The sequence below is a fragment of the Manis javanica genome, chromosome 4 (assembly GCF_040802235.1).
Source record: "Manis javanica isolate MJ-LG chromosome 4, MJ_LKY, whole genome shotgun sequence".
NCBI classification, from domain to species: domain Eukaryota; kingdom Metazoa; phylum Chordata; class Mammalia; order Pholidota; family Manidae; genus Manis; species Manis javanica.
In genome coordinates, this window is record NC_133159.1 from 94,581,692 (window position 1) to 94,597,560 (window position 15,869).

Sequence of the window (15,869 nt, forward strand, 5' to 3'; positions counted from 1 at the left end):
GCAGCAGGTGGGGGAAGGGGATAAATGGGCACAAAAATTCTCAATCATCCTATAAGACAGTCACAGGGACAGAAGTACAACATGAAGAACATAGTCAATGACTGTAACTTCTTTCTACACTGATAGACAGTAACCACATTAGAGGCTTCAATAATATGGGTAACTGTTGAACCACTGTGCTGTACATTTGAAACCAACATAAGATTGTATATCAATAATATTTCAACAAAAACCTTAAAAATTTTTTCCAATATATTTGCTAAAAAAACTCCATGTATAAGTGGACCTATACAGTTCAAATGCATATTGATCAAGGCTCAATCATATTAACATCACTGTTAATGCTATTCTTCTACACACAATGCTTTCCACACTCCATCATTCTCTATAACTACCTAAAGCCTCTCTATATTTAAAATCTACCTAACCTATAAAGCCTTTCCAACTCTCCAGTCCACACTGCTACCTGCGGCTTCCTGTTATCATCAGCATTAACACAGTGGCATCAGTAAGAAATCTGTAAGTATTAACCCCCAAACAGATAATTATATACAAAATGCAAATACATATTTATATTTTATATAGATTGTAAAATACAAATGTGTGTTATATTATTCATTACAAAACATTTGTAAAACATAAAAATAGAAATAGAAGTCTTAATATTTCCTCCCCTTATGCTAGTAGAATTCTTGTTCACACCCTCATTTTGGAAACTCTGCTGTAATGATTTTATGTGTTCAACCTTTCTTTCACAATAATTAGAGATTTCTCAAGAGTATGCTATTTTACTTTTGTACATGTTCCCACAACACCCATCTAAAATAATGCTAAGAAATACACACAAAACTTTTTCACAGTTCTATAATTCCTTATCCAAACTTCTTTTAATATATTGCTCTATTATGAGAAAAATCACATTATACATCTGATTTTCCACTATAACAGCCACTTATTTTCAATATTAGACTGAACTGTTACAAATAAATATCCATCAAAGATATTTTAAAGACTAAAATTATTCTTTAGTCTACAACATTCAGTTGAATAATTCTAAAGAAAGTAGACATTGGCAGTGATTTAAAACAGTATGAATGCTCTTAAGGAAGATTTAAAAACTGGATGAAAAATGCATTTACAAACCATTTTAATATAAAATAATGCTAAAAAATAAAATTATTTACCATTGGATAGAACAATTTTAGATGAGATTAGTCTAGTCTCTAGTGGAAAATTAAGTATTGCCAAAGGAAAGACATATAGGATTTAAGCAAACATCCTAACAAGGCAAAATTACAATTTTTTTATATGAGTATTCAAAGCTAATAATAAAGCTTACAGAAAGTTATGGAGATATTCTAGAAAAATAACTTCTAATTCATAAGTTATTTTAATTTATAAAAATAATTCATTTCACCAATTGGAAAAAGCATGTTTTTTTATCTTTAAAATTCTCCACATCTATAGATATGAAGATTGTAAATATGAACCATAAAGTTATTGGAATTAGCTGACTAAAAGTTCATAAATTTACAAAGAAAATGCAGAACTTCTCTCTCTTTTGGCCTTAAAAGTTGCTGAATATTAACAATACTGTTTGATAAAAGAGGATTGCATTTTTTTAAATTAATAGTTCATAATCCAACAAGACTAACCATGAAATTTCAAAATTCAGTTAAAATAACAGACATTTCCCAATAAGAATTATTAAAGGCTCTGAATCCTAAAATAAGGAAAGTAGCCTACAAACATCTCTTAGGTTCCTAAACTTCTATGACAGCTCTGAACTGCATAATGGAACGGAATAGTATTTCTTAAAGTTTAGATTTTCTATCTTGAAAAATAAAATTAAAAATTACCTAATAATCACTATTGGCAAATGATAGAGGAGAAACTGTATTTTATTCTGAAAGAGCATTTATGCTTTTGCAATTGGCTAATATCATGCACACATTATTCTCTAAATCTTACCCAGCTCACTTGATTTCTTCTGAAGCTCCATGGCAAGTATTTTCGATTGATCTTCAAGTTTTTCCAATCTTGTAAAATGTAATAGTTTAATATGTAATCTTTTAATCATAATTCATCTTGTAACTAAAGTTGGCGCAATTTAGCAATGACACATCTTAGCACAGATTCACTCATTCAATTATTAAACATCTTTTGCTTATATTTCAAAATAAAATAACATTTCAAAATAAAATTACTATTATAAATACACAGTGGTTTATTAATTGCATCTACAAAAAATCTTAAAGCTTATGGTCACAATTTATGTCTTAGCTACTGATGGTAACCAAATTATTGCATCCTAGAACTTTCAAAGAGATTGAGTATGTAACTGCTATTATACTGAGTTCTGCTTTAAGTACAATATAAGTATGAAAACTGGTGCAATATGCTTAACTTTTCTGGCTTGTCTATAAAACTGAGGTAATTAGAATAGACATCTAAAGAGACTTTTAATTTTAAAATTTGAAAATCATCTAGATAGGTCAATCAAAAATATTTAAGATCAGCTGAGCTAGAAAAATAGAAAAGCTAGTTTTTCTTCCTTCACCACACACAGTAGTAGAGAAGAAATACTGCTTGGCCCACGTGATGACTTCAGAGCAAAGCCTGTTCCTCTCTTCATCCTACCAGACTTAATTAACCCTAATGTTAGTGAGACAAAAATAATTGCCTAGGTCTCTTAACACAGCTTTATATGAGTATTTCCTTAATATAAAGTAGTGAAAAACAGATCAAGTTTTTCTACTCAAGTTTTAGACAAACTGCTATTTAGATAAAATGTGAATGAACAGTTTATTTTATATTTAATATTTATAGTTTTATAGTTAATAATATTCATTAACCCATTAACGTAATAAAAATGTTTGAGCACCTATTTTGTACCAGGTTAGTTGCTAATTTTATAAATCAGAAAAAAGATTACAGACTCTAGTAAAACAAGCACCAGCATAAGAGGTTATTTCTATGAAGCTAATAATAATCTGCAGTTTAATTAATTATGCCATAACACTGCATCAGCACTCATAAGCTTTTCTTTACAGCTTGACTCAATGGGAACATGCATGGGAACTATCCTAGAGAATACCTACTATCTTTTCCTAGGACATCTGCCTATCCAGTACAAACTTTTAAAATGTATTCCTACTTTATACACAAAAAAGAGACTTGGTTACAGCTGTTATGGGAATTAAAGTCAATTGACAATGAGTAGAAAATGACACTGAATATTATAAGTAAATTGTTTAATTCAACTAAATAAAAAATTTTTTTACCTCTGCTGTTCTGTTGTCAATAATTCCTTCAAGTTGCATACAGTAGTTTTAAATTCAGTAACCATAAGTGAATGAGCAGACTTAGCTCTATTAAATTCTTCCATTTGAGCTTCTTTTTCTCCAGTAAGCTGATATATTTTTGTTGTTGCTATCTGTAAATCTTCCTCTAGAGCCTTTTGAGTATTCTAAATCAAATAAAATACAAAGCAAAAGCTATGTTCCAAGGGCCTTAAGAAAAACAGCTGAACTCATCTGCTTTTGTAGTTTGCTGCCCCTCCCTTCCTCCTTACCCTCTTACCTCTCTCCTTTGCCCCACCCTGACCAATCTGGAACTCACGACTCTTACTTCAATTCACCATTCCTCCAAACCCCACCTACAGTCCCAACCTCCCCTAGCCATTCCAGCCCATCGTATTCTTTCAATTCTTAGAATTATTGTAGCAATTTTTACCTAAATCACTCTGTTGGTACCTAGCATGATCTTGTATATTAGTTATGTTTTATATGTTTTTAATCCAATATCTCTAATTAAACTATAAGCATTTTGCAAACTGGGATTGTATCTTCTTTATTTGAAGCTCCATCCTTGTGCATAGTACTAGCATTCAATATATGTTGATTGACTGTGTGAGACTTATCACACATTAGTTTTTAAATCATACCACACTTCTTTGCAAAGACATTTTAGTATCTTCTAGCTCTGATGTCAAATGATCCTGTTTCTCATTTGATTCTTTTAAGTTTTCATTCTGTAATTCTAAAAGAGAAAGTTGTAGATAGACAGTACTTAATAGAAAATACATACAAAGAAAACAAATTATTTGTTAGCAATTACTTTTTTTCCGATACTCCAAAATGAAGGACAATTATGCAAATACAGATGTCACTGATATTGGCCATCATCAAGTTTTATTGACTTTTTAAGATGGTTATCTCCCAAGTACTCAAAGGTAAATATTTTTGGTGCTGCATTTTAATAAAAGCTAAACACTGGAAACAAAATGTAAATATCTGACAGGAGATAGACTAAATTATGGTGATACCTACATATAATGGTATATCATGTAGCCCCTATAAATGATGATACAGACTTTTTTTATTGATTACTAATTTGGATAGTCATAAAATATCATAGAATAAAAAGGGCAAGTTAATATAAATAATGCATGTGAAAGAATATACAGAAAATTAAAAGTAATTTATCTCCTAAAGGTGAAATTATTCATGATTTTATTTTCATTATTGCCTATCTTGATTTTTAAATTTTTCTAAAATATAATTTATTTAAATATTATAAAAAAGAGCTTTTGACTCCACTTAATAGCTAATATTTACTAAATACTAAGTGCTAGGTACTAGTCTATGCACTTTTTGTGTGTGCATTCACTTTAAAACCTCATAAAAATTGTAGGGGAAAAAAGTTCATGCTCTTCCCTGGATTCAAATTATTCTGTTTCCTCTTACTAGCTCCCTAGCCTTGGGCATGACACTGAACCAGTCTTGCTCCACTTTTTCCCATCTGGAAAATGAGAATGATAGTTATTCATATCTTGAAAGGTTGCTGTTAGGATGAAGTAAGATAATTTAACTTAAAATCTTTAATACAGTGCCTAGCATATAATCAGTAAATATTAAATACTATTATGATGATGATAATGTTGGTTAATGCTAGAAACTGTGCCTTGAAAGTCATGGTACTTAAAATATAATTGAGCAGGCAAACAAGTGCTAATGGACAATCACCAGAATTTCTGGGAATATCACAGAAGGGGCACCTAAGCCAAATAGGATCAGTAAGGGTTAGATATAAGGGGATACAGACATACAGAAAACTTACAGAAAATGACAGTTAAGACATTTGAAAGCCAGTAAGTAACTAGACTAATGAGAGTTGGGGAAGAAAAGAACACTACAGACAGGTGACACAGCATGAACAAAGGCAAAAATGGAAAAGATAGGATAACACATTCTGAGGTCTTAAGGAAATGTGTTTCAATAGCATGAAACTTAAAGTATGAGGAAGGAATTATAGCAGATAATAAGGACAAGATCACAACAGGATTTATATGACTTGCTCAGAGATGTACACTTCCTAAATCATGAACATCATAAAAAACAGTGAAGGATGTTAAGCAACCGAATGATGTTCCAGGTATAAATTTTTTTTAATTCCATTCTGAAAATCTGTGTAGAAATGAAAGAGTTAGTGGTCCAACTCTAGGAAAAAATAACTAAAACAGTAAAGAAGGTCTGGTGAGAGCAAAATGATAATCAAAGACTGTGGTGTCCACTATGACACTATTTATTATAGACTGGTAATAATGACTCCTGGTTTCTCTGAGAAGCCATGATTACAAACCAGTCCTTCAGTAGGTGTGGAAACTGAACATATGCTCCCTGAATGTTCTAAAAAGCTCCAAGACAAAACTTAATTGGAGGTCTCCCTAAGATCCCCTAGGATCCCAGAAACACAAATACGAATTTTCCCTAAAAATATACTTCCAATACAGGCCCTAAAGAAGTTCCCCAGATGAAGTCACATGACCTCACAATCAAAAGTCACAAGGGCAAATAAAGCACCAGAGAAGAGTTGACAGAATAAACAAAAGGAAGACTTGGACTTAGAAAGATTTCAGATGTTAGGATTACTGGCTGTGGATATTAAAAAATAAGTATTGTATTATTTTTAAAAAACTAAAAGAAGAAAGGATGATGTCTATAGTTTATATAAATAAAGTTTCTAGAAATGATATATATAAAATTGAAACTGAATAGACTAATAAACACTGAGAAGTGACCGCTGGTTCCTATGGGGAAGGGGGAGGGGTGGACGGGTAGGAGAGGGTAACAAATTCTCAATCATAATATAAGTTGGCCACAGGATAGTAGTACAACATGGAGAATACAGCCAATAATTCTGTGACATCTTCTTATATTGACAGACAGTAACTGCACTAGTGGGGGTGAAGATTTAATAATATGGGTAACTACTGAACCACTGTGTTGTATATTTGAAACCAACATACCATTGTATATCAACTATGCTTCAATTTAAAAAAAAAGACAAACTACAGACTGGATGACAATATATGCCACATATATAACCACATTTGTGACAAAGGACTATTATGTAGAAGAAAATTCAACAACAAAAAAGCAAAACAATCCAATTACAATATAGGCAAAATACATGAAGAGATAGTTCACTGAAGAAATTATTCAGATGGCAAATGAGCACTAAAAAGAAGTTCGAGATCACCAGCCATCAGGAAAATGCAAATTAAAACCAAAAGATATCTCTACACACCTATAAGAACACCTAAAATAAAAGTGACAGCATCAAATTCTCACAAGGATGCAGAGAAACAGAATGGCTCACACAGCCAGTAGGAATATCAAATGATACAGCCACTCTGAAAACTGTTTGACAGCATCTTTTGAAATGAAACACACAATTAACCATTAAACCCAGCAATTACACTCCTGGGTATTTATCCAAAAGGCCTGAAGTGTGAAATAAATCTTCACAGTTATATTAATATCAGAAAAAAATATGTTAAATAGCATTATGAAGATGAGTAGAATCATGTCATAATGATAAAAGATTCAATTCACCAAGGATACATAATAAAATTTAAAAGTCTGTATGCACCTAACATAGTCTCTAAATAAACACTAATCAAAAGAAACAAGAATAAACTTAAAAATCATCAAGCAATAAAATTTTAATGTTGCCTTCAGTAATTGAGAGTCAGACGAAAATATCAACAAAAATTCAAAGAATTTGAGCAACATGATTAACAAACTTCTTTAGTACATATTTTTGGAATATTCTAGCCAACATCTATAGAAAATGCAATGCAATTAAAGTATAAATCTTCTTTAAATAACAATTAGAAAAACACCATATGTTTGGAAAATAAGCACATTTCCAAATAACCTAATGGTCAAAGAATAAATCCCAAAGGAAATAAGAAAATACTTTAAACTGAACAATAAATAATATATATTAGAAGTGTAAAATACAGGTAATGCAGTATTTAGAGAAAATATTATAGGCTTAAATGTATATATATATATATATATATATTATGATAAGCATAAAATTAAACTAAAAATATATCTGAAGTCAGAAAAAGAACAGCAAAATAAACACAAAGTAGGTTGAAAGTAGGAAATGATAAGATTATAAATGTAATGAAATCAAATTAGAGTTACAAAACTGAAGCATTAAAAAGACAATAAGGGAAACCAGAAACAAACTTACACAGGAAAACTTAGAAAACTTAGAGGAAAAGTGAAAACCCCTAGGAAAAAAATAAGGGAACAAACTGATACCAGAAGATATAGAAAACCTGTATATTCCCAACCCACTTAAGAGGAATAAGTCAGAATTTTAAAAATCACCATCTCCCAAAATTAATAAGCAATAATAATAAATTTAGGAGCAGGTTACTCCACCAATGAACTCCACCAAACATTCAAGGAAGAAATAATCTAAATCATACTTACCCTCTTCCAGAATATACCAGAGAGAAAACACTTCCAACTCATTATCTTTACTGGATAGTTGACATACAATATTACACTGGTTTCAAGTACACAACATAGTGATTCAATAGTAATCTACATTATTAAAGGCTCCCGACAAGTAGCATAGTTACTATCCATCAACATAGAATGTTATTACAGAACTATTAGCTATATTCTCTATCTTCTACTTTCATTCCCATGACTGATTTATACAGAATTGCAATTTTGTGCCTATTTATCCCCTTCACATATCTCACCCACGCACTCCAAACCCTCCCCCATGGTAACCACCAGTTACTTCTCGGTGTCTCTATTTCTGCCAAACTCATTTTTGAAGCAAATATATACTTAATATTAAAAACTGATAAGGAAAGAAATATTATAAAACAACCTAATTTCTGAACATGGATACATAAAAAGTCCTTAAAAAAACCTTAATTAAACAATATGTAAAATTGAATGAAAACAATATATAAAAATAATAAAAGTAGATTTATAATCAGGGATAAAAAGTTGTCAAACATTAAAAATTAGGTTTGGGGAACCCTCCTACACTGCTGGTGGGAATGTAAATTAGTTCAACCATTGTGGAAAGCAGTATGGAGGTTCCTCAAAAAACTCAAAATAGAAATACCATTTGACCCGGGAATTCCACTCCAAGGAATTTACCCTAAGAATGCAGCAGCCCAGTTTGAAAAAGACATATGCACCCCTATGTTTATCACAGCACTATTTACAATAGCCAAGAAATGGAAGCAACCTAAGTGTCCATCAGTAGATGAATGGATAAAGAAGATGTGGTACATATACACAATGGAATATTATTCAGCCATAAAAAGAAAATCCTACCATTTGCAACAACATGGATGGAGCTAGAGGGTATTATGCTCAGTGAAATAAGCCAAGTGGAAAAAGACAAGTATCAAATGATTTCACTCACATGTGGAGTATAAGAACAAAGAAAAAACTGAAGGAACAAAACAGCAGCAGACTCACAGAACCCAAGAATGGACTAACAGTTACCAAAAGGGAAAGGGACTGGAGAGGATGGGTGGGAAGAGAGAGACAAGGGGGAAAAAGGGGCATTACAATTAGCAGACATGATGTAGGGGGTGGTACGAGGAGGGCTGTACAAAACAGAGAAGACAAATAGTGATTCTATAGCATCTTACTATGCTGATGGACAGTGACTGTAATGGGGTATGTGGTGGGGACTTGATGATAGGGGGAGTCTAGTAACCATAATGTTGCTCATATAATTGTAGATTAATGATACCAAAATTAAAAAAAATAGGTTTAACATTAGAAAATAATCACTAATAAATTAAAGGAGAAAATCATAAAATAATCTCAATATATGCCTAAAAAAGCATTTGATAAGTCAATATCCATTCTTTATCAAACTTGATGTATTAGAAACAGACAGTGATTCTCCTGTAGAATGCAGGGATGAAATAATAAATAACTGCATTCCCAGTAACTAGCTTTCTGCCTGGCTTTGAACAGAAAGGAGATTGATAAAAGTTGAATAGATAAAGGTATGAGTAATGGTTTGAAAATGGCAATACAGAGCCATAAGAAAATTTCTAACTGCCTTCTAACTCTATTGTACATGGAATGTGGGACAATGTGCAGCTTCCATTCAAAAAGACAGCAAAGGTACAGGAGACTTCTAATTTGTTAAAGACAGAAAGTAAAGAAAACTGGTATTAATAGGTTAAGAAAGAAAGAAATTTTATATACTACATAGAAAGAGGAGTGTTTCCAAAACACAGTTTGGAAAGAACCATAACAGGAGGTTAGGACAGGGAGAAAAACCAACATAAATATGAGAATGAAAGAAACTAATGGGCTTTGATCAAGGGTAACTGATATGTGGCCTCATGGAAATACCCAAACTCTCTCCAAAGAGAATCCTATCTAAAAGTATAGTATTCTTAATATGTAAGAAAGAAAATTAAATATTCAGAATTTTCTAGACATCATCTAGAGCCTCTAATTTTTTCTTAAATCTTTGATAACAGATATTCTTAGCAAGCAAAAAGTATTGGCAAGTGACAAAAATTAGATAATACAAAGAAATATTAAAAAGAAAAGCAGAAATTAGTTGATCATGATTAATTTAAATGGATAGTTTTAGGCAGGCTGGAGTAGTTTGTAAAAGACCAACACTTGCTGAAACGAGAAAAGCAGAAACAAATCCAAACAAAAAGAACTAAAGCAGCTAAAATTCCTTAGAGAGAACTGTTGAGCAGTGAACTGACAAAAATGCAGCTGACATTTGCTGATTCTGGACATGAACAAGATGTAGATACTGGCTTGGCCACAGCAGAGGGCTGCTGGGTTTTTCTGGAACAGAAAAACAGCACAGTTTTAGGGGTCTCAAAGAGCCAGAGAAACAAACTTGGAAACTTGAAAACCTCATATACTTAGCTAAATCTCTTCAATCAGCTCAGCCTCTAATTGGATTAAACTATTAGGCCACCACAGTCCCAATTTCTCCCTAGCAAATAAAAAACATCATCTAGAGCCTCTAATTTTTGTTATAACATCTAGAATTCAATCAAAAATTAGTCACCTAAAGATAAAAACAAATCACCAAGAAGAAATAGTGGTTTCTAAGAATAGAAATTAGTAGTGGTTACCAGGGGCTGGGGGGAGGAGGTAATGGGGAGTTATTACTATAGTAATGGGTACAGTTTTTGTTTTGCAAGATGAAGAAGTTTTGGAGATATGGTTGCAAAATAATGTGAACCTATCTAATGTCACTAAACCATATGTTTAAAAACGGTTAAGAGGGTAAATTTTATGTTATGTGTATTTTATCACAATTTTTTTAAAAAGAAGCAGTAGACACAAAGCAACAAGTGAGCCAGATTTGAGTGAAAAGAGAATAGCTATAAAATATTAATGATTAATATATTCAAAAAAGATGAAAATGTCATTTTTTAAAAATGAGACTTAAATCAGAGAGTTTAAATTAAAAAATAATGAAATATAAATTTCAGAAGGAAAAAAATAAGATAAATACAAAGTTAAGAATTCAATCAAGATGCTTAAAAGCAAGTTAGACATAGCAGAAGGCAGGATTAGGTAACATGTCAATGGATGACTTCCAAACTGAAACAAAGAGAAACAGATGGCAGATACATACATATGGGAAACAACGAAAAGTAACTTAAACAAATACATTTCAGTGGTTACCAGTCTATAGAACCACATAGTTATTATCAATAAGCTGTTTCCAGTTTACATAACATTAAATATTCATTCACTCATTCTAACAACTATTTAACCCCTATTATTTACATACCAATATACTAGGCACTAGAGTTACAAAGCTAAAAACACAGTCCCTGCCCTCATGACACTCATAGTCGCAGCAGACAGATGAGTAATGTTTAGGCCATTTGTAGAATTTAGCCAACAAATTTGGAGTAGAGGTAGGAAGCTCATTTTGGATAAAGTAAGTAGCCAAAAGCATGACGGTGAAACAGGAAGAACTTAAAATGTAGAGGAAGTTAAACAATTTCATAATATCTGTAGTATAGGATATAAAATGGCATAAGGTGAAATGAACAGGCACAGGTTTGCAGGAATTAGATAACTGTTTTCCATACAGAGATGAAAGAATGTTTTTAAGAGAAAAGTAACAAAAGCCACAAGATCTCTATGAGGTTCTGAAAGGTGCATAGAGTTTCGCAAAGTGTATTATGTCTTCCAAGTACCTTGCTACTTGAACAAGTTTTTAAATATTCAATAATAAGACAGTCTAACCATAACATGACATTCAAGACCCTTCATAATCTGATCCATTCTTTTCTAGTCTTATCTACTTAAGTTTCTCTAAGATACAGACACATCAATCAGTGTTGCAAATGTACTATTTCACGTTTCCATGACTTGCACAAGCCATTTCTTCTGCCTACACTCTCTCACACAATTCACTCTCCAGTGAACCTTTAATCACCTAAGGTCTAATTCAACAATTTTTCCCTATGCCTCCATACTGCTCCCAGAGCATTCATTCATGCATGGAAAAAAAAATTATGGAATGACTAATATGCACCAGGCAGTGTTCTGGGCACTTGGAATGTATAGTGAACAAGAAAAAGAGGAAGATCCCTGTTTTCATGGAGCACTTCATTGAAACTCTGAAGAAGGTGAGGGTACGTAAAAGGGAAAAGAGGAAATTATGTACTCTGAAAAAGCTAAGTGACTCTACTATGCCTTCCTCAAACTAGTCCAGCCCAGGTTGTGAATTACAGCACTAGAAAGCATTACAACAAAATTATAATGAAAGCCAAAATTTAAATCATAACAAAAGAAATACAGAAAACACATTGCTACATTTTCTTATATAAATTCTTACTTGTCTTTTCCTCTAATTGGTTAACTTTATCTCTGGATTCCTCTAGCAGAAATGTTAAATCTTTCATTTTATTTTCTTTTTCAGAACTTTGATTCAATAGCAGTGATACCTAAAATGACATGTTTATATATATTTACATTTATATTACATTATACACACTTACATTTATAATACATTACAGATATGAAAAATTAAATATGACATCTTAGCATTTATCATCACCTATGATTATTTTAGGTACTTGTTTATATGTTTTTCAGCTGGTTGTGCCTGGCATTTAGTACATGCTTGCATAATAAACATTTATTGACTGAATGAACAAACTAATACAATATACCTGATACTGTAATATGCATTTTAAGTTATTACTTAGAAGATAATATAATGAAATCTGCTGGCTCATTTATTCCATAAATATTATTAAGCTTTTCCATTCCAAAAACCATAAAAAGGATTGAGTATATAAAGATAAGGGAACTCAGCTTCAAGACACTCATAGCCTAGACCAGGAGACAAACAAATATACTTTCATATTATTAGTAATAGGACAAAATGTTATAGGAATCAAGGAAGGAACACCTAAAGCAGCCTCAGAGAATATCATAAAAAATTAATTTTTCTCAGATGCTGAAGTGAGTCTTGATAGAAAAGTAGGACTTAATTATGCAAACACAGGAAAATGATCATTCTAGATTATATAAGAACACAAAGGATCAAGTCATGTTTCATCCAGAAAACTGAAAATATTCAGATTGCTAGAATATAGAGTCCATGTGAAGAAAAGGTGAAAGACAAACTCATAAAGATAAGCTGAAGACTTATAGATTCAAGATGGCAGAAAGACCTCTCTACCCTATTTTTATCTATAAATCATCCAAAAAAATAACCAGGAAAACAACAAAGACAGACTTCATCTGCCATGAAACCATAAAATTTCTATAATCCAAACTGCCATATGTAAAGAAAGAAAGCAGCTGGAAAGAATGGAAAATGATTCAGCATAGAAAAGTAAGGTCAAACCTAAGAGCCTGCACACAGAAGATACTAAAGAGAAGCAACATGGTTTGGAAGGGAATGGAGCCTTCTTTGACGGAATGGAACAGAATATAATGTGGTGGAATGGAGTGGAATGTTGTGGAATAGAGTGGAATGGGGTGTAATGTGATGCAATAACAAGGCCAAAATAACCCCAGAATGTTTCAAGAACTGGAGGCAACAGACATTGTGAAGGGTAGGTATGAAACAGGTAGGTGGGAGACTATCTGGAAGTCTGTGAAAAAGAGTAGCAAGACCTCTGTAAGTCCACTTAACTATACTTTCCTGGACTCTATTCCCTGATAGCCAATGTAATCAGAAAACTAACCCTGCTCCATCTTTGCAAGAGACTCATAGGCAAACGAAAACAATTTCTAAACCTGGGTATTCCAGGCAAATGGATAGGTACAAGTGAAGGTTATAACTGAAAAGTCATCATACGGAATGGTGAGATTCAGCCTGTTCTTTCTACTTTGACAATCCAGCTCCAAAATGTCAGTAGCCAAGTTTATATCTCTTAGCAGGAATTTGGAAAACTCAAAAAAAAAAATGACATTTAGGAGACCCCAGTAAAACACAAGCTGGCCACACCATCATTTTATAGGGAACCCCAACAATCTGGAAGTTCTCCCCACACATCCAGAATGCCAACAAGCTTTTTAGCACTCATTCTATTTTTGTGTTCTTTATAATAGAACACAATTTTAACTTTTAAAAAGACCTAAGCATTAACACATAAATTAGAATTTTATCATTTCAGCCAAAACCTAAAGAAAACTGCAAGTATATTGTCTGTACTTTCAATTATCCTTTGATACTTTAGTTTAAGAAACTATCCTTGTTATTTATCATTACAAGTTATCTCGAGGCAAATCAGAGAAGAAAAACTCTGGAAAAACAGGGAGAAATAGAAAAAAGAGGATTCCTTTCTATATATCACCTTCCATTTGAGAAGCTGAAGGCTTGAAATTGATAAGGGTGGTATAATAATAATAATCTGAAATAAACATTCTTATAAATGTCAAAGTTTACAAACTTGACATTTTTGTCTTCCATTATATGACATTAATATAAAGAAGCAAAAGAATATTTTAGTTCTCCTTTATTAGTGTCATAGATAGCATATTTCAAAATAAACTGCAAAATGTGGACTGAGTAGTCAATTTTTTGAGGTTTTGGTCTGAACAGAAGTTTTCACAAAATAATATATTTTTGCTGCTATGTCCTATTACCCACTGAAATAAATATTATAGAGGATTCATTGATTTTTTTTAAAAGAGTTAGCACTCAATGCATGCATATTTGAGTCAGTGGAAATTAATACTGCTAAGCAATAGGCTAAATATTTGGATATGCATAATATTAAAATTCTCTCAAAGCATCTGTCACGCAATCAGCAAATACAGGTTTCTTTTATAATTTTAAGTATTTTATGAATTAGCAAATACAAAAAATAGAGTTGATTTTTAAAAAATACCTGCTTTTCCTTGTCATTTACTTCCTTCTTATAGTCCTCCTCTAGATGTTGGATTTTTTCATAATCTTCCTTTACTTTAAAAATAAAACAAATATACTTTAATATCTTAATATAATTCCATAACAAAATTTAAGTTTGATATTTTATTTTACCTCTTTATCTAGATATTAAATCTCAAAGGTTTTTAATAAGCCAAAACTGATGTTTTATTGCTACTAACTTTGTTTAGTAAAATAGTGAATTTAAATAGTATCAGTTATAATTTAAATTCTATAATTTTTATAACAGCACATATATAAAAGTTTATTCTTCATAACACACTAATCTGAAATAACAGATTCTAAATATATATACTGTTGTTTTAACATGTACATTTATAATAAATATAAAAATAAGACAAAATCATACTTCTAAAAAGCTAAATGCAAACCATAATAAATTTGATTTCATGGAAGATGTAGTCTTAAAGCCTAAAGAGTATTTTTAACATATATCAATTCTCTGCCACATTCCACAAGATTCTGAGGAGTTAGATTTAAAATACAAAGTTTTAAATAGTTGAGGCATCAAATTGAAGGTATGGAAACATTAACAATCTAATAAAAATATAAACAGCAGAATAATAATGTAAAAATTAAATAGTATCCCTACACTTAAAATGCATTTCCAGTCTGGAATTCTCAGCTTGCACACGAAGTTCCTCAAAAGCTATTATCATTTTCTGAAATATGAAGTTTAATTTTAAGAATCACTTTTTAAAGAGTCTTCTTCAGACAGGAAAATATTAACAAGTTTGTATCATGTAATCAATCATTAGATTTAAAACCACACAATTTTGAAAAATGAAAACCCTACAACCTTTAACAATTAAATAATTTACTAAAAATATATTAAGAGTATCTGTTATGTGCACTTTCCAGAGGCTTAAAGGAATTGGAAAAATGCTATATATATAATGCCAACAGTAGCAAAACAGTTGGTGGTCATTTGCTTGACAGCCATATCAAAATCTATAATTTAATATTTATTTTTGCTTTTTTAATTTCTATCATCTTCACAAAGTGCAACTTCTGTGAGGTCTCTCCCCATAGATGTCCAAATTATACTTCCATCATCTGGCAGCATGAGTTCACTCAACATTCAACAAATCTTGATTTGTAAAGTAGGA

The 15,869-nt window shown here is 31.5% G+C and overlaps 1 protein-coding gene across 6 annotated transcripts in view; it reads right to left on the reverse strand.

Annotated features, from left to right (window-relative positions):
* The window catches only part of SYCP1 (synaptonemal complex protein 1), a 126,752-nt gene that overhangs the window by 93,230 nt on the left and 17,653 nt on the right, over window positions 1-15,869 (reverse strand). For all 6 annotated transcript variants that reach the window (XM_017661817.3, XM_073234394.1, XM_073234391.1 and 3 more), the window contains exons 10-15: window positions 15,353-15,422; window positions 14,702-14,775; window positions 12,190-12,298; window positions 3,947-4,041; window positions 3,285-3,469; window positions 1,972-2,039 (exon numbers count right to left, since the gene is read on the reverse strand). In XM_017661817.3, the coding sequence (XP_017517306.3) occupies window positions 1,972-2,039; window positions 3,285-3,469; window positions 3,947-4,041; window positions 12,190-12,298; window positions 14,702-14,775; window positions 15,353-15,422 (601 nt within the window). The remainder of the gene's footprint in view (window positions 1-1,971; window positions 2,040-3,284; window positions 3,470-3,946; window positions 4,042-12,189; window positions 12,299-14,701; window positions 14,776-15,352; window positions 15,423-15,869) is intronic.